Source organism: Gorilla gorilla, chromosome 6 (genome assembly GCF_029281585.2).
Source record: "Gorilla gorilla gorilla isolate KB3781 chromosome 6, NHGRI_mGorGor1-v2.1_pri, whole genome shotgun sequence".
In the NCBI taxonomy this organism is placed as follows: Eukaryota; Metazoa; Chordata; class Mammalia; order Primates; family Hominidae; genus Gorilla; species Gorilla gorilla.
The window spans coordinates 121,841,797-121,862,140 of NC_073230.2; the positions used below are offsets into that span (position 1 = coordinate 121,841,797).

The 20,344-nt window shown below is 35.1% G+C and overlaps 1 protein-coding gene across 1 annotated transcript in view; it reads right to left on the minus strand.

Annotated features, from left to right (window-relative positions):
* Positions 1 to 20,344, minus strand: part of SAMTOR (S-adenosylmethionine sensor upstream of mTORC1) — a 118,473-nt gene that overhangs the window by 75,640 nt on the left and 22,489 nt on the right. Inside the window, exon 3 of the mRNA XM_004046071.3 lies at positions 1,076 to 1,246. Coding sequence (XP_004046119.1) covers positions 1,076 to 1,246 — 171 coding nt within the window. The remainder of the gene's footprint in view (positions 1 to 1,075; positions 1,247 to 20,344) is intronic.

Genomic DNA, 20,344 nt, shown 5'->3' on the forward strand with positions numbered 1-20,344 from the left:
ATTTATAAAGAAAAAGAGGTTTAATGGACTCACAGCTCCATGTTGCTGGGGAGGCCTCACAATCATGATGGAAGGCAAAAGGCATATCTTACTTACATGGTGGCAGGCAAGAGAGAATGAGAGCCAAGCTAAAGGGGAAACTCCTTATAAAACCATCAGATCTCGTGAGACTTACTCACTACCATGAGAACAGTATGGGGGAAACCGCCCCCCATGATTCAATGATTTCCCACAGGGTCCTTCCCACAACACATGAGAATTATTGGAGCTACAACTCAAGATGAGATTTGGGTGGGGACACAATTAAATCATATCACAGAGCCACAGTGAGTACATGCTATTGGGAAAATGGTGCCAATCGACTTGCTTGACTCAGGGTTGCCACAAACCTTCAATTTGTAAAAAATGTAGTATCTGTGAAGTACAATAAAGCAAGCGCAATAAATGAGTTATGCCTGTACTAATAATTAATTGGATTATAATAGTCATGTACTTATAAAATTTATGCCTATATGCATATAATCTTACTAGCAGGCAGATTTTCTTACCAACAATAAAACAATGGTAATTGGTTCTATTAATAACCTTTCATTATTTTTCCTTATTTGTAAATTCTTAGTGGATAGCCACTTTAATTGTATTTTGCTGTTTTGATTCTTTGTTTTGATAATTACATAAGAATTACATATTGTTATATAATTATATATTACATTGTACATTTTAACTATATAATACTATTATATAACAATTATATGTTATATACACACATATAGCCATAACATGTATGTAATATATATAATTATGTAACATAATGTATAATTATATAATCGTATTTAATGAACTATTCTTTCTCATTTTCAGTTAGAACACATGCTACAGAACCACTAGTTTTCCAGATAGCTCTTACAATTTTCTGCTAGTTTTTAATCTAATAATATTACCTATCTGCATTTCTCAGTCTATCATGTAACTACTGGAGGAGCAAGTAAACTGCTCACTGTTTAGTATGAACCACTGCATTATTTCACATTAATACAGTTATCCAGGATAATCAAAGTAGAAAAAGTATACTTACTCAGTTATAAATTCAGGGTTTGTAAAGCTGAGGTTGGTTAAATGACCTTCAAGTTGAGAAGACTCATGCATATTTAAGGCTGGAGTGGTCTTAGTGGCAAGTACAGCTCTTTTTTCATCTTTCTCAAGTGCTTTTCTCTTCCCACCATTTTGGAAATATTCTCTGCATACACTACAAGTAAAAATAAAGTTGTATTTTAACATACTGTGTACGACTATAAAATAAGATGGAAAAAATTGGCTTTTATTAATCAAGATGGGAAACTTTCAAATTTAAGATTTCTGCTTTGAAAATGTCAAACTGAGATAAATTTGAGCACCTTGTAGCACTTTCAAATTTTTTAAAATTACTATACAATAAAGAATGATCACAAATTATGTTTAGTAAATAAAAAATATGTTTTTTCAGGATTACAGATGTGTCTGTATATACTTTACTGAACTTCTCTCGACTAAAACTTCCTCCAGCAAAGCTTACATAACTCTACTATGCAGTAACAACGTCCAGAAGGAATAGTAGTCGCAGTTAATTTTGAGCTGGCTTTATTAGTAGTAGACAGATAACCCAACAGCTGTTCTTGAGGTCCCTCTTGGTTTATAACAAAGTCAGGGTGAGTGTGTGCGCGCACGCGCGCACGTGTGTTTGTATGTATGTGTATATATATGTGTATATATGTATATATATAGAGAGAGCGAGCGAGCTCATTTTTCTTCTTATTTGCACTTAATTTACTACATATAGCTCATACTTTACACAAAGCTACTTTATCATTCTCCACAGACATTGCTTGGTGAAGTTCCAAAAATATAGGGCAAGAGAAGAATTGAAGAGCAAAGAATTCATGCAAAACTGGTTTCAGCAAGTACAACTATGGTCCAAGGGAACTATGCCCATTTCTCCTTCATGCTTACAGGATCCCATTAGTTCAACTTCACTTTTTCTTAGTTCATATTATGTAAGACTTCTTTAACTTATACTATGTAGATTTAGTTTTAACTCTATACGCAGAAGTTGAAACTTATTCAGCATGAATTAAACATTTATTAAGTACGCATCATGTGTAGAGGTGCATAATGATGGCCAAATTGCAGAAGGCATAGTTGTTACCCTCAAGAAGCTACTGTTACCTCAGTAAAGGACACAAATAATTACTATATATAACAATAAAAAACATGATTGATAAACAGATAAACAAAGATAGTTATTTCTATAAATAAAGTACCTAACCCAATCTAAAATCAGCAATATAAATGGATTTTAGAAAGATAAGTAGGAATAAACCAGGAAAGTAAAGTAGAGTGGAAACTTTCTAGGCAGAAAGGACAGCATAAGCAAAGACATGAAAGAGAAAAGCAGAATGAGTCTTCAGAGATGTACCTCAGTTCAAGATACATGAAGTTTAAAGTACTGGGCAGAAGATGAGTGGACCTATTCTCAAATGAAAAAACCCTGAGCCTAGTGCACACATAAAGAGGAAGGAGAGCCAAGGTATGCAAGCTTCAAATCACGCAAGATCCACAGGCCAATTTTAAAATGCAGTCTTTACAAATCTAATCTAATGACAGAGAGCAGTTTAGAGGTTGCCTGGGGTAGGGTGTGGGGACGAGTGCAAAGGGGTACAAGGGAGCTTTCTGGAGAAAAATGTTCTATATCTTGACAGTGGTGGTGGTTACATAAGTGTAAACAACTGTAAATACCCACTAACTGTACACTAGATGGGTGCATTTTATTGTATATAAATTATACCTCAGTAAAGCTGATAAAAATGTAGACTTTATCAACTTGAAATTAATACTAAAAAGCTTGCTTATGTTTCTATCAGGTAGAACCATATAAAACTGGTGATATTCAAAAGTTCTTGAGCTACAAAAATTGCAATTTTATGTGGTCTAACCTAACAGCTACTAAGGCAGTAAAATACTTAAAGGGCTAAAATTCTAGGTTCTCATAGAATAATGACAACCATCTAAATTCCAATATCCCCATATACCCTCAAAAAAACATACAGATCAATAAAGAGAGCAAATAAAAGCACCTACCATTTATACCTATGGCATAACAAGGAAATAAAAAATAACACTTCATTTTACTTGTTATTGAAAAAATAAAAATCTGAAACCGAGTTGGCTTTGGAGGCCACTCAAAGTACAGAGTCAGATGACGACTGCATAAGAGAGAGAAATGTATGAAAAGGTGGCCAAACAGAATCTTCCAGCAATCACCCCCTAGACCTGCAAGAATATCAAATTGAGTAACTATCCACGCAAAAAAGCACCTTCATAAGAACTAAGTCAGTTAAGAGATCACAGTTCCTGGTTTTAGCCTAACAAGAAAAGATGCATTGAAGATGATAGGAACTCCATAGACAGTCTTGAACTGTCTATACCATCCTCTCCCAAGCCCCGGCAGTACACCCCAGAGAGATAATCTTTGTGCTTTGTGGAGGGAGTGTGAAATAACTATGGGACTTTGCACTGGAACTCCATGTTGCCCTGTCACAGTGGAACACAGCACTGGGCAGAAATCTACTGGTGCCCACAGGGGGCATTTAGACCATCCTTGAACAGACAGAAAGAAGTCTGCTGCCCTAGTGGGAGGAATCTTAGTCCTAGTCTGCTTCGCTACCGGCTGAATAAAGTGGCCTTGGGCTCCCAATAAATGTCAGTGGCAGCCAGACTATGGCAACTGTAGTCTTTGGGTGAGCCCCAGTGCTGTGCTGGTCTCAGCAGAGGCTGTGAGCCCAGGGTACTACAACCAAGTGTGACACCAGCTGTGGTGGCCATGGTAATGCCTCCATCACCCCTCCCCTCATTCTAGGCAGTGCTGTGTAGAGACTTCTTCCACTTGGGTGAAGGACAGGAAGAGTATAGGAGACTTTGCCTTGCAACCCAGGTACCAGCCCAGCCACAGTAAAACAAAGCACCAGGCAGAATCCTAAAGCCCCTGATTCCAGGCTGTTGTGCCCACATGGCACTTCTAGACCCACCCTGGGACAGAATGGAATCCTCTGCCCTGGGGGGATGGACCCCAAGTCCCTGCAGGATTCATTACCTGCTGACTAAAGTGGCCTTGGACCTTCAGTAAACATCAATGACAGTTCAAATATGACCCAGCATGAGGCCAGCTGTGGTGGCCACAAGAGTGTCTGTGTCACCTCTTCCCCAACTCTGGTCAGACCAGCATAAAGAGACACTCATTCCACTTGGGGGAAGAAGAGGGATTTTGCCTGGGAACCCAGCAACTTCTCCCTTATCTTCAAGTCCATTAGGGCTGGGAATTCAGCAATCTGCAGAAGTTGCAGTGTACCTGGGCTTAGAGTGCCCTCTAGTGCTGAAATGGTTACAGTGACCACAGGCTTAGATAATACTTTAGATAAACTCTGAATGCTTAGAAGGCCCTCTGAAAAAGGATGGATACTAACAAGTCCAGATTACAAAGACTGGAATAAATATCTAACTCTTCTATGCCCAGACACTGAAAAACATCCACAAGCATCAAGAACAGTCAGGAAAATATGACCTCACCAAACAAACTAAATGAGGCATCAGTGACCAATCCTGGAGTAGTACAGATATATGACTTCTCAGGGAATTCCAAATAGCTTTTTGAGGAATCTCAATGAACTTCAAAAAAACAGAGAAGGAATTCATAAATCTTTCAGGGAAATTTAACAAAGAGATTAAAATAATTTAAAGAATCCAACAAAAATCCTGGAGCTGAAATATTCAATTAATGAACAAAAATATGTATTACTATCTAAATAGAATTGATCAAGCAGAAGAAAGAATTAGCTTAAAGACAGGCTATTTCAAAATATAGAATCAGGGGAGAAAAAGAAAAAAGGAGTGAAAAAGAAAGAAGAATGCTTACAAGTCTGGAAAATAGCCTCAAAAGGGCAAATCTAAGAGTTATTGGCCTTAAAGAGGAAGTACAGAGACTGGGGTAGAAAGTTTATTCAAAGGAATAATAACAGTTTTCCAAACCTAGAGAAAGATACAAATATGCAGTTATAAGATCAAAGAACACCAAGCAGCTTCACCCCAAATAAGACTACCTTCAAGGCATAAAATCAAACTCTTATAGGTTAAGGACAAAGAAAGGATCCTAAAAGCAGTAAGAGAAAAGAAACAGGTAACAAATGAAGGACTCCAATACATCTGGCAGCACATTTCTCAGTGGAAACCTTACAGGCCAAGAGGGAATGAGATGACATATTCAATGTGCTGAAGGAAAAAAAAAAAAAAAAAAAAAAAAAAAGGAAACAACTTTCAACTGAGAATACTGTACCCAGCAAAGCTATTCTTCAAACACAAAGGAGAAATATGTAGATAAACAAAGATGAAGGACTTCATACCAGACCTACCTTACCAGAAATGCTAAGGAGAATTTTTCAACTTGAAAGAAAAGGATGCTAACACACAATAAGAAATCATCTGAAAGTATAATATAAAACTCACTGGTAAAGGTACATACATAGTTAAATTCAGAATACTCTAATACTGTAATTGTAGTGCATAAACTATTCATATATTCAGAGGAAAAAACCCAATAGGATAAATTTATTATATCTGTACATATATATATATAGATAAATAGATATCTAAAAAGAGATTTGTAATAAGGAATTGGCTCATGTGATTATGCAGACTGAAATGTCCCACAATCTGCTATGCCTAAGCTGTAAAACCAGGACAGCTCCAATCCAAGTCCAAAGGCTTGAGAACTATTTTATAAGTTCTGGTCCAAGTCCAAAAAGGCTTGAGAACCATTTTATAAGTTGTAGTCTAAGTTCAAAGGCCTAAGAACCAGAAGTGTCAATGGTGTAGGTTCCAGCTAGAGGGAAGGCCTCAAAAGAGGCCTACTCACCCACAATAGAGAGGGAAATCTGCTTTACTCAGTCTACAGATTCAAATGTCAATCTCATTTGGAAACACCCTCGCAGACACACCCAGAAATAATGTTCGGCCAAATATCTGCGTACCTTTTGAATAAGTAAAGTTGTGAATAATATTCCATAATACCTAAAATTAACATAGGCAACACAATATTGACAGAGAAAAACAAACTGAAGGACTAACACTACCAACTTCAAGACTTACTATAAAGCTATAGTAATCAAGACGGTGTGGTAATGGTGAAAGAAAAGACAAATACATCAATGGAACACAATAGAGAGTGCAAAAATATACCTACAAAAATATGGTCAACAGATCTTTGAAAAAGGAGCAAAGGCAATACAATAGAGAAAAAAGATAATTTTTTCAACAAGTCATGCTAGAACTAGACATCCACATGCAAAAAAAGAAAAAAAGTAAATCTAGACATAGACCTTACACCTTTGACAAAAATTATCTTGAAATGCATCATAAATGCAAAATGCAAAACTATAAACTGTCTAAAAGGTAACATAGGAGAAAACCTAGATGGCATTGGGTATGGTGATGACTTTTTAGACATGACACCAAAGGCATGATCTGTAAAAGAAACCATTGATAAGCTGAATGTCACTAAATTAAAATTTTTTGCTTTGTGAAAGACATTGTCAAGAGAATGAAAAGAAAAGCCACAGACACTGAGAAAATATTTGCAAATCATACATATCAGGGGCCACCAACCCCCAGTACTGGTCCGTGACCTGTTAGGAACTGGGCTGCACAGCAGGAAGTAAGTGGCAGGTGAGTGAGTGAAGCTTCGTCTGTATTTACAGCTGCTCCCCATCGCTCACATTACTGCCTAAGCTTTGCACCCTGTCAGATCAGTGACAGCACTGGATTCTCATAGAAGCACGAACCCTTATTGTGAAATGTGCATGTGAGGGATCTAGGCTGCATGCTATGAGCATGCTATGAGATTCCTTATGAGAATCTAAAGCCTGATGATCTGTCACTGTATCCCATATAACCCCCAGATGGGACGGGCTAATTGCAGGAAAACAAGCTCAAGGCTCTCACTGATTCTACATTATGATGAGTTGTACAATTATTTCAGTATATATTACAATGTAATAATAATAGAAATAAAGTGCACAATAAATGTAATGCACTTGAATCACCCCGAAACCACCTGCTTCCACTCCAGTCAATGGAAAAATTGTCTTCCACAAAACCAGTCCCTAGTGCCAGAAAAGTTGAGGACTGCTGACATATACGATAAAGAACTGTTATCTAAAATATAGAAAGAACTCTTAAAACTCTGTAAGAAAGCAAATAAATTTAAAAACCAGGTAAAAGACCTGAACAGACATCTCATCAAAGAAGATACACAGAGTGGAAGCAACAAGAATGCTTATCAAGTGCTGATGAGAATGCAAAATGTTACACTTTTTACAGCAGCTTTATTCATAATTATCAAAACTTGGAAGCAACCAAGATATCCTTTCATAGGTGGATGGATAAACTGTGATACATCTAGACAACAGAGTATTATTCAGCACTATAAAGAAATGAGATATCAAGCCATAAAAAGACACAGAAGAACCTTAAATGCTAATTACTAAGTAAAAGAAGCCAATCAGAAAAAGCTACAAACTTTATAATTCCAACTATATGACATTCTGGAAAAGGCAATCTATGAAGTCAGTAAAAAAGTTGGTGGTTGCAGGCTGGGCGTCGTGGCTCACGCCTGTAATCCCAGCACTTTGGGAGGCCGAGGTGGGTGGATCACCTGAGGTCAGGAGTTTGAGAGCAGCCTGACCTACATGGAGAAACCCGTGTCTACTAAAAATACAAAATTAGCCAGGCATGGTGGCGCATGCCTGTAATCCCAGCTACTTGGGAGGCTGAGGCAGGAAAATTGCTTGAACTGGGAGGCGGAGGCTGCAGTGGACGGAGGTTGCGGTGAGCTGAGATCGCGGCATTGCACTCCAGCCTGGGCAACAAGAGCAAAACTCTGTCTCAAAAAAAAAAAAACCCAAAAAAGTTGGTGGTTGCAAATGGGTGAAAAGGCCGGCACAAAGGATTTTTAGGGCAGTTAAACTATTCTGTATAATACTATAATGGAGGATACATGTCATTACACATTTTTTAAAAACCATAGAATGTACAACATCAAGAATGAACCCTATGGTAAACTATGGACTTTGGGTGATAATGATCTATCAGTGTAAGTTTAACAACTCTAACAAATGTACCACTCTAGTGCTGGATGTTGACAGTGGGGGAGGCTATGCATGTTTGGGATGGAGTGGTTGTATATGGGAACTTTCTGTACTTTCTGGTCAATTTTATTGTGGGTTTCTGGTCAATTCTGTTGCAAAACCACTGCTCTAAAAAATAAAGTCTACTTAAAAGAGAAAACAAACCAACCTTGGGATAAATATATCATGTATCGCCTGGTATTAAACTGAGAGGGACACAACATCACCTATGCAAAACTCTTGCTAACGATACACTTAACTTATATCTAATCACAAATAAACTACACATATCCAAATTGAGAGGCAATCTATAAAATGTTGACTTTTAAAAAATGGCCACATAGGCCAGGCACGGTGGCTCATGCCTGTAATCCCAGCACTTTGGGAGGCCGAGGCAGGCAGATCACCTGAGGTCAGGAGTTCAAGACCCGCCTGACCAACACAGTAAAACCCCGCCTCTTCTAAAATATAAAAATTAGCTGGGTGTGGTGGCAGGTGCCTGTAATCCCAGCTACTCAGGAGGCTGAGGCAGGAGAATTGCTTAACCCAGGAAGTGGAGGCTGCAGTGAGCCAAGATTGTATCACTGCACTCCAGCCTGGGTAACAACAGCGAAACTGTCTCAAAAAAAAAAAAAAATTCGTATCATAAAAAGACAAAAAAGAAAAGAAAAAAATGATGAATTTTTCTAGATTAAAGACCAAAAAGGCTTCACAACTAAGTGCAATGAGTTATCCCTGATGGGATCCTGGATTGAAAAAAAAAAAAATACAGGTATAAAGGACACTATTGTGAAAACTGGGGAAATTTGATTACGGATTACATTATTAGTTAGCATCACATTAATGCTAAATTTCTGGAGTGTGATAGTTGTATTATGATTATGTAGAAGAATGTTCTTACATGATACACACTGAAGTATTCAGGAATAAAAGTCTGGTAATTTCTGTAACTGACTCTCAAAAGGTTCAGCAGAGAGCAAGAGAGAAAAAGGACCCAGAGAAGAAAGAGGAACAAGATACAAAAGTAAGACTAAGTAGAGTAACATTTTTTCAGAAGCTGAAGGAAAGAAAGTGTGAGTCAAGGATTTTATATCCATCCAAACTACGTATCTTGTAACAAAATTATACAAAACCAGTTTGTAAGATGGGTGAACTCAGAGAACATCATAATTCCAAGTTGTTTTTAAAAAATCTACTGGAAGATAAACTTCATCTATGAGATGATTAAGAAATGTTGGTGAAGAAGTAGAGAATAAAAAGCATTAAATCACTTAAAAAAAAAAGCGGGTACTTTAAAATGCTAAAGGCATTCAATTCACTTGAATTCCCAGTGAAGATGTAACTATTATAAATAGTTATGTATCACTTATCATAGCAGCCATCTTTACAAAGAAGAAACTCCATGAGATGTATGGAGAAACAGACAAACACCAACAACAGGGAACATTCCATTTTCAATCAAGAGAATGAAAAGGTTACAGAAGCCCTAAAAAACATAAAGTTTACCTTATTGCTAGAAGATGAACTCTGCATTCAGAGAGAATAGCTTCTTTTTAATTATACATGGAATAGTCACAAAAATTACCATATATGTGTATTAAGTCATGAAGAAAACCACAGTAAAAACCATAATGAAAAAATACAGACAAAATTATACAATTGCAATGCAATAAAATGAGAATTAACCAAAAACAAGAAATCCATTCTATCTGCTATTTTTTTAAAAAGTAAATAACTTGGGTCAGAGGACAAATACTAATAAAATCACAGAATATCTAAAAAAAATTAATGAAAGCATTACAAGTCAGAAGCTAAGGAATGCAACTAAAATAGCAATCTGATGAAAATTGAGATGCTTTAATGCTTATATCAATACAAACAAAAGAAGAAAATCAAATGAAATAAACATGGAACTCAAAGGATTAGAAAATAAAGCAAAAGAAAGGAAGAGTGCCAACAAATACACAAAAACTTGCGCAAGTTTTTTCTAGAAAAATACACCAAATATATAGAATACAAAAATTTCTTAAACTTGACTCAGTAGAAATAAAAAGTTTAAACAAAACAAAAATCCAAAGATGAAATAGTTATCAGAGTTAATCTTACCAAAAAGCACCAGTACAAGCCTTCAAAAACCAGATAACCCCTGTATTAATCATGTTTTTTACTTTATCTTTCATATTTTGATATTTTGGGAGGGGTGTTGGAGGGTGTGCTTATACGTCCAGAGAGAGACTGCCCCTCTCAGGACCAGCTAATTCCTTAAGGCGGTAAACTTACTTGGGAAAACATTTCTCATATGCAAGCCAACTTTTACACATAGACCATTAATTCCCCACTACTAAATCAACTCAAGACCATATACCAGACAACAACGGACAGCCTCTAGTCCCCAAAGCCTACTGAAATTATTCAACCTAGCCAATCCTAAACCGTTTACTCTGCCCTGCCTTGGCTTTTCCATAAAAAGGTCAATAACAGCTCTGGTCTAGGCTTTCCTTTAGCTCCTGCTTCTGACTCCTGACAAAATCTGGTGCTTCCTTTGTAGCCCTGCATGGTGCAGTATGTCCCCTTCTCTCAGGAAATATAAGTAATAAATAATTATTTCAATGGCATTGATCACTCCATGTTTTCCATCAGTCACCTCTATAAATTAAAATTCCACTGACACATGTGAGACAACTCCAAAAGTACTTAAACAGTTCCAAACCTTAGAAACAGAAACATTTTTCCAAATTCATTTTCAGGGAGCAAAATTACAATAATACTTATCTGATCTCATAAAGACTACAAAAATAAAGGCCAATATCACTTATAAATATGAATAAAAATATGAAATTAAATTTTAACAAACAGAATTAAATATGACCAAGTGATATGTATTTCAGGAATGCAAGGATGGTTCAGCATAAGAAAATCCACGAATATAATTCACTATATTCATAAATCTAAGAAGAAAACACTTATTCTTCTCCATAGATGTTGAAAGGTCATTCAACAAAATTCAAACCCATTCCTAATATAAACACTCAATAAAATACAAGTTGGCAAACACTTCCTTAATATTAGAAATATATATATATATGCACATCAGCCAAAAAGCCAGCAACTTAATGAAGATACACCACATACATTACTGCAAAATGAATAAAGCACAGCTATGTAATAGACAAGAGAAAAAGATTTAGTCAAACGAATGAGAGGAAGAAATAAAACTTTGTGTATTTATAGATGACATAACAGATATACCTTGACAACCCAAGAGAATCAATCATAAACTCATATAAACAGAAAGAAAATTCATTAAAATGGTAGGATGTAAAACACTAAAAAATGAAAATCATCCACATATATATGTACACACACAACAATATCCTGTTAGAATATAGTCATGTGTTGCTTAACAATGGGGATATGTCCCAAGAAATGCATCATTAAGGTGACTTCATTATTGTGAAATCACCCAAGTATACTTAAATCTAGATGGTATAGCCTAGTACACATCTACAGCATGTTACCATACTGAATACTGTAGGCCACTGTAACACAATGGTTAAGTATTTGTGTATCTAAACATAGAAAAGGTATAGTAAAAGTACAACATTATAATCTTATGGGACTACCATTGTATATAGTCCATATATTTCCACTGTTGATGGAGATGTCATTATGCAGTGCATAGCTGTACAACAGAAGGGAAGGGGACATTTACAACAGCAATAAAAATGACAAAATACCTAGGAGTAAGCACAACAAGAAATGTGCGTAACCACTATACAGAAAACCTTAAAACACTACTTTGCAAAGTAGTCTGCTACTTTTGACTAAAGTAGATGAGAACAAATGGAAAGACATATCTTTTTTTTTTTTTTTTGAGACGGAGTCCTGCTCTGTCACCAGGCTGGAGTGCAGCGGTGCGATCTTGGCTCACTGCAACCTCCTCCGCCTCCTGGGTTCAAGTGATTCTCCTGCCTCAGCCTCCCAAGTAGCTGGGACTACAGGCGCACACCACCATGTCCAGCTAATTTTTGTATTTTTAGTAGGGACAGGGATTCACCATGTTGGCCAGGATGGTCTCAATCCCTTGACCTTGTGATCTGCCCACCTCGGCCTCCCAAAGTGCTGGGATTATAGGCATGAGCCACCATGCCTGGCTGACATATCTTTTTAATGGATAGGATGATTCAACATTATTGAGATATCTGTTGTTCCCAATTTATGAAAAATTAATGTAATCTCAATAAAAGTAATTTTTAAAATGTAGTTGGACCAGTTGATCCTAAAGTACATGTGAAAAAAAGCAAAAGCAAGAAAAACCAAGAAAACCCTGAAAAAGAATAGTGTGAGATGGGGGTATGGAGAGAAGACGCTACAGAACAGCATTGTAAGTGTTTATGATTAAAATAGTGATAGTAGGCACGGATCAATGATATACACAATGGAATATGACAGAAAAGCTAAAACAAAACCAACTATGTGGGAAAACTTAGTACATCATGTAAGTGTCATATCAAATTACTGAAGAAAAGGTAAAGTTTTTAATAAATGTTGGGGAAATGGATAACTTTGGTAGAAAAAAAATTAGATCAATACTTCACAAGAAATACCAATTTTGACTTTTAAACAGGTCAGAGATTTAATGTAATAAATGAGAAATCCCCTAAGTACTAGAAGAAAACATGAGTGAATAACTAATTGTTATTTGAATTCCTACAGTCTGGTAATTAGGAAAGCTTTTCTAAGACAATAAAAATCTGGAAGCAATAAAACAAAAGACTGATACATCTAACTACACAAAAGCAAAAACTTTCTGTATGGCAAAAGATATAGTCAAAGACAAAGGGCACAAATATTTATAAATGATATAAAGAGCTCTAAAAAAATCAAGAAAAATTAGAGACCAAAAGTCAACAGAAAAAAAAAAACTATCAAAAACATGATCACATAATTCACAGGAAAAAAAGGCAAATGACTCCTAAATATATAAAAAGGTACTTTACCTCATTCATAAGAGAAATGTAAAATAAACTCAAGCTAGAGATACCAATTCCAATCTATCAGAGAAAAATTCAATAGCTGAGCCACATACTATGTTGGTGAAGTTACAGAGAAATGGGTATTCTTATTTATTTATTTATTTATTTATTTATTTATTTATTTATTTATTTATTTGCTGGTGAAACTGCAAAATGATATAACCTCTACACAGGGCAATTTGGCAGCACATCTAATAAAATCACATATGCATTTAGTCTCCATTCCTGCAATTCCACACCTAGGAATCTACAAATATACAATGACAAAAATACAAAACGCACATACACAAGGTTATTCATTACAGCACTATTTGTAATAGCAAAAGCTTGTAAACAAGTCATGAAAATGAGGAATATATCTGTATACCTGCGATGGTTAATTTTAGGTATCAATTGTCAAACACTATCTTAGGTGTTTCTTTGAGGGTGTTTTTGGATGATATTAACATTTACATTGGTAGACTAAATAAAGCAGACTGCCTTTCCTTAATGTGAGTGGGCCTCATTCAGTCAGTTGATGCCTGAATAGAACAAAAAAGCTGACTCTCTCATGAATAATTAAAGAGAATTCCTCCTGCCTGACTGCCTTTGAACTGGGACACCAGCTTTTTCCTGCCTTCAGACTCGAAGTGGGTCTAGAGGCTGCTGGCCTTTAGACTGGATCTATACCTTCAGCTCTCATGGATTGCCACCTTGCCCACTCACCTTGCAGATCTTAGGAGTTGTCAAACTCGATAATCATATGCATTAATTCTTTATAATAAATCTTACTATACACACAAACAGACACATCCTATTGCTTCTGTTTCTCTGAAGACTCCTGACCAATACCAAATACAGTAATTCTCATATTAAGTAAAAAAGAAAGGTACAGAGTATATAACAGTATACAACACACTACCACCTACAGGGATAAGAAAGGGTGGATATATGTACATATGCATATGTACATGGATATGAATTTGTTTATTTTTGCAAAAACAAACACTGGTAGGATAAAAACGAAACAAATGAAAATGGTTACCCATAGGAGGTGTTACCCGGTGTAATGCCTATATGACAGTTGAATTCTGATCCGGCCCCAACTCTGCTTACCTTTAAGAAACAGGATACCTGTAATTAAAAGTTCCCTTTGAAATAACGAGACCAGCTGAGACTGGTTAGAACCAAGATAGCTGACCTAATGAAAAGACCTCACGTTTCATTATAATCTCATTTCCATGCTAAATGAAATGGTACTCCCACCAGTTCCATGACAGTTGGCAAATGACCGTTAACAACTGGAAGAAGCCATAAAAGGACAAAAAGGATGGTGGCACTCCAGTTCTAGAAAGTTCACTGCCCATTTCTAGAAAAGACATGAATATTAATCCTCTTGCTTTTAATGTCCAATGCCTTCATTAGAAAACCCTATATTTTAACCCCCCAGCCTCTCACTAGTGGAGAAGTTGAATTGTGAGCCATGCTCCTGCTTCTCATTTCCATGGACATCAAATAAAGCCTGCACTGCTTGATACTCACTTCTGGTTTTGTGTACTGGTTTTGTGACAATGAACAGGGAAAGACCCCATCTTTTGGGGAACCAGCTTTGTTGATAACAGAGGCAGGTGTAAATGAAGAAAATAAAAGGGAGCCTTTGAGTATATCTTTTTATAAGGTTTGACTTTTGAACCATGTAAATGTTTTATATTCTCCAAAATTAAAATAACAATAAAAAACGCCCCAAACTGAAAATCAAGTGAAATCAACTGTATAGCAAATTGGTATTACAACCATACAGAAAATAACTGTTTCAAGCAACTTTTAAGCATATATTATGATCCTTGGTGGGATATGTTCTAAAGACAAAAGAACTGCAAAGAAATCTTACATTTCAGTTATTTTATTTTCAGAAAATCAGTATTGCAATTTTTAAATCATTTTATGTAAACTGTAGGAAAAGGCTAATGTATTAATGTAATTCAGAACCAAGTCCTTCGGTGTAACAGAAGAGAAATAAAAAACAGGTAAGTTAAGCAAAAATAAATATAAATATAAAACAAAGTTGTTAAGCAAAAATCTTATAATATTAAACTGGAGTGGAAAATATCAATTAGGAATTTGATTGAATATTTATATATAACACTATATAATATTATATATTTTTCTAATTCTCTTTACCAAAAAGATGCAGAATAAAGCACACCCTGTGCACATCTAGTACCCACATGTTACTTTTCAAATGCCATTTCCCACTAAATGAAACTAGGACTCCCTGAAGAAACAGTCTGATGCCAGGTCTCGACAAGGGGAAGCAAAGACTCATCTTTGTACTACAGAGCAAGAAAGTGCTCACAGGTGATGTAAAACACAGAAGTAAACTTTGACTGGGCTCCTGCTGCCTAATATGAAATTATTTGAACACCCCACCCCCCCCCAAAAAAAAGACTAATAATGAAAAATGGAATAAATAAAAATCCAAGATGTTACTGTGACATTCCAAAAAAATAAACCCCACAACCCCGTTGTCCTAACTGTAACTGACAATTATACCAATTGCTTTCGTGAAAATTGGTAATTAAACAGAATTACATATTTTTTTAATCTGATTTTCTGGATAACATGTAATCATCATTCACCATTTATAAAGGAAAATTCTTTTATTTACAAAAGAATGCCAGCTAATAAATGTCAAGAAATAATACAATTTTTAAAATAATTGTTTTGTAACCCCAAATATTATTTAATAAATGGAAGTAAAACTGTTTGTTGAAAGACTGTTAGGAAAGAGGATTGATCCACAAGCCAAAATATCACTCTACATATTACTTAATTATAAAGGGATAACATAAGTTTACAATGGAAAGATTGAGTAGATACCACCTTAACCAAATGACAACATTTAGTATCTCTAATGGCGGTACACCTCACAACAAAAACCTACTAATATGACACAAAATGATGTATGAAGCTTCATCTAATAGATATTTTTGCAAAAATATCTGACCTGAATCAATCCTTTAGACCCAACTTTCAGTTTACAGGAAATAAATGAGATTGAGGAAATAAATAATTGGTACCATGAGAAAACAATCAGATAATCCTGCATGTAGAACACAAAACTAGTTTGGAATTAGGATACAGATTATCAGAACAGCTCATATGATACAATTTAAAAAACAACATATTAAAAAGAAATCATGAGAGATGAGAATGCAAAGGGGTCTAAAGGAAATAAATTACAGACAAGCACAAGTCCTTCCAAAATGAGAAGGGATCACAGGCACTGGGGAATTTGCTGAAATGGTACCCGGGCTGCAGAGAATCAAGCCTTCCAGGGTAGAAATACTCTGCTGGATTAAAGGGAAATGGCAGAGCTTTTAACAACTGCTTGGCTGTGTGACAGATTGATATCTTTAAGAAACTCAAATGTAGAGATAATTCTCCCCATTCTCCTCCTGATTCCCTCCACAGGTCTATTTATGAGTATGTGAAGGCAGCAACAGCACTGGTGGCTGCAAGTGGAACTAAAAAGCAGAAAAACATTAGGCTTATGTCCTGCAAGAGAGTTGCACCTGTAATACACACAGAACAGGATTCATTCACTATCAAAGCACTTGAGACCAGAAGTGAATTGAAACCACCTAAAGAGGTCATCCAGCTCCAATACAGCTCAACTCCCGATGGTATCAAAGTGTTCAGTCTTTCATTCTAGCTGCCTTTCAGAGCAAAAAAAGCATGTCTCTCTGGAGAAAAAGGGTATTTATGCCAATCTCTTCTAAACACAATGCCAGTATAAAAACAGAATTACCACACATAAAGCAGGAAAAAATGACCCATAACCAAAAGAAAAAAATAGCCAAAAGAAACAGACCCACAGATAAGACGTTAGAATAAGCAGACAAAAACTTTAAAAGTAACTATTTTAAATTTATTTTTTTAAATAGAGAAAAAGACAACCCAAATGGACAAAAAACAGAGAACTTCAACAGAAAAATCTCTAAAAAGCCAAGTAACTATTATAGAAAAACTGGGAAAAATGGTATCTTAAAAACATCTTTATTGGTTAATGATAGATAAAAAAGCCAAGAAAGAAAAATCAGTAAAGATATATAGAATACTTGAACAACACTATTAACCAGCTTGAACCAACAATTGCAAAATGCAGAATGTGGGATATTCTACAAATTAACTGACATTTGTCTAAAAACTCAATGTTATGAAACAAACAAACAAAAAAACCAAGAACCTAAAGAATTGTAACCACCAAATGCAATGTATGAGACTTGATTGGATTCAGAAAAAAATATATATATAAATTTTAAAATATATTTTGAAGACAGAAAAATCTGAACTTATGAACTAAGTATTTTAGAAAATTAGATTACTGTTAACTGTCTTAATATGATGACGGTGTTGTGGTTATGTAGAAAAATTTCCTAATTCTTAGGAGATGTGTGCTAATAGATTTAGGGATAAAATGTAATGTTATCTGTAATTCACTTTCAAATAGTTCAGGAAATAGTGTGTTTATAGTATATGTTTCTCTGTATTTAAAGAGCTAAAAAAGGCAAATTCGTTTATTGAAGGTATAGCTGTACCTGTATGTTGCATTTTTTCCCCTGGCTTTTAATGATTCATATTACATATAAAATTTTATTATTCTGTCCTTGGCAGGATAATGTCAGTAAGGCTTACCTCATATAACATATTCCCATAAGTTTTAAGTATAACAAGAAGCAAACTTTTGTCCAACCCTTTTTAAAGCCCACTTTAGCTTTCAAACTGACATGCTTTTAGAATTATCAAAAAGAGAAAAAAACTGCATATAGCTCATAATTATATATAACTCAAGTTTCAAAACATAATATTGTTTCAAAGTCTTTTCCCCAAACCTAGTTTTATGTTTAAAGATGTTACATAACTTCTCTTAGTATTACTTCTGATAGTAAAAAAAAAAATAAAGAAATTTAACCATATCTTGCCACTGTTCTTTTTTTAACAGTATGACCTAAATTCCTAATGACTTTTTCAGCAGTTTACATAAAAAATGACCTCATGTGATAACGATTGATAAAACAAAAATATAAGGAAAAAGGAAGAAGACTGAAGTTTGAGGCAGATTCATTGTTCAAGTAGAAGGTGAAAGCAATTGCTCCAATAAGAATACTACCTATCAAAGTTCATTTAAGAGATATAGTTTGAGGGCCTGCCTGCTGTACTGTAATAGTAATTTAAAAGCACTACGCTAAAATCCAACAATGATGGTCTTAAACAGCAATAGTACTGATTTCCTGACTTTCTGTTACAGGGGAACTATTTGGTTCAGTAGTATGCCTCATTTTGTGTTTCTTAACTTGAGGGAGAAAATGTATATTCTGTAAAACAGTCAGATTTATAACCATCTTCTATCTAGAAATGCAAATAAAAACATTTAACCCCAACCATCCCATATCCTATTATTTTGGCACCTTTCTTTAGTTCCTTAACTCCATTATTCTTTGACTCCACAATCCACTGATGGTACCACTTTCTCACTATACCTTATATTTTCAATTCCCTTACATAGCATAATCACTAAAATGTGTGCCCCATCACCTCCCTGGCTCCTCTGAGTCATTATACTTATTTGAGCATTAATCCTAGTACACTGTCCTGTCTACTCACTATCTCATTCACCAACTGTTTAACTATAATTTCGTGCCATGATTATTGAAGTAGTTTTCTAACTGGGTTCCCTTACTGACACCCTTGCCCTTCCTATAGTCTATTCTTAACACAGAAATTAATTCTTAAGAATTCTTGACATCTTGCAAAAGGTTAATAAAATCCTGTCACTTCTTTTGTCAAAACAGCCATATGACTTCCCATGTCAGAGTAAAAATCAATGTCTTAAAATGGCCCACAAGACCCTACAAAATCTAGCTGTTCATTACCTTATTTTCTACCTCTCTCCCTCTGTCATTTTGCTCTGGCCACACTGGTCTCCTGGCTGTTTCTGAAACATGCCAGCATGCCTCTTCTTCAAGGTCTTTAGACTTGGTAGGGCTGGCTTACTCTCTCATTTCCTTTATATCATTGGCACACATCACAACAGTGAAACCCTCTTCCCCTACCTTACTTAAAATTGTTTTAGTTTTCCATGCTTTATTTTTCTCATGGCGCTCACCACTGTCTGAACTAGTATAAATTTAACCAACATATTGTTTCTGGCCACTCACCCCAACTAGCACGTAAGCTCTATGAGAGCAAGGATTTTGTGAGTTTTATTGTACTCCTAGTGCCTGTAATATGACTGGTACAAAGTAGACAATCACTAAATATTATTTATTAAATAAAAGAACTAAGTTAAATACATATTTTTCTCTGATTTGTTGAATGAATGAAATATGCATTATTACAGTTTTAAAATGAGATGTAAAAATTTTTGAATACAAATGGAAAGAAAATGTAAACCAGAAGTTATCATAAACTTACTGTCCATGAGAAAGACAATGCTTTATTTTTGCGAATTCGTGTTTATTTATTTAGCCTCTAGGTTTTTTTTTTTTTTTTTTTGGTCCAGGGTTACTTTTGCAGGTTTGTTATACAGGTAAATTGCACGTCACAGGGGTTTTGTATATAGATTATTTCACCACCCGGGCAATAAGCATAGTACCCAATCGGGAGTTTTTCAGGGAATTCATGTTTAAGTTTAGTCAATATACTTATCCTTTCTTATAATTTTACCACATTAAGAGAACTAGTATCAGCATTATTTCATTTTCTGATATTTTTAGCATTAGAATCTATATCATGAGAAAATAAACATTATCCAAAGTCAATATAAATGCTGGAATACCCTGAACCGTACATCAAAAATTCAAGATTTAAAAAATTTTAAGATGTTTTAAGACTTCATAGAACTCACTTTTACTTGAACCTAAATAATTATCTAAAGAAATTTTTATACCATAACTTATTAATGAGTCAAGTATTAAATCATTATATTTAAATGTATTGTATGTATTAAGTGCATTTAAAGCCATATTTTTTAAAAGTTAAAACAAAACAAGTGTGTCAAAAGCATTTTTATTTAAAAAGGTGAATGAAACAGACCTAGGGAAAGTGAAGCAAAAG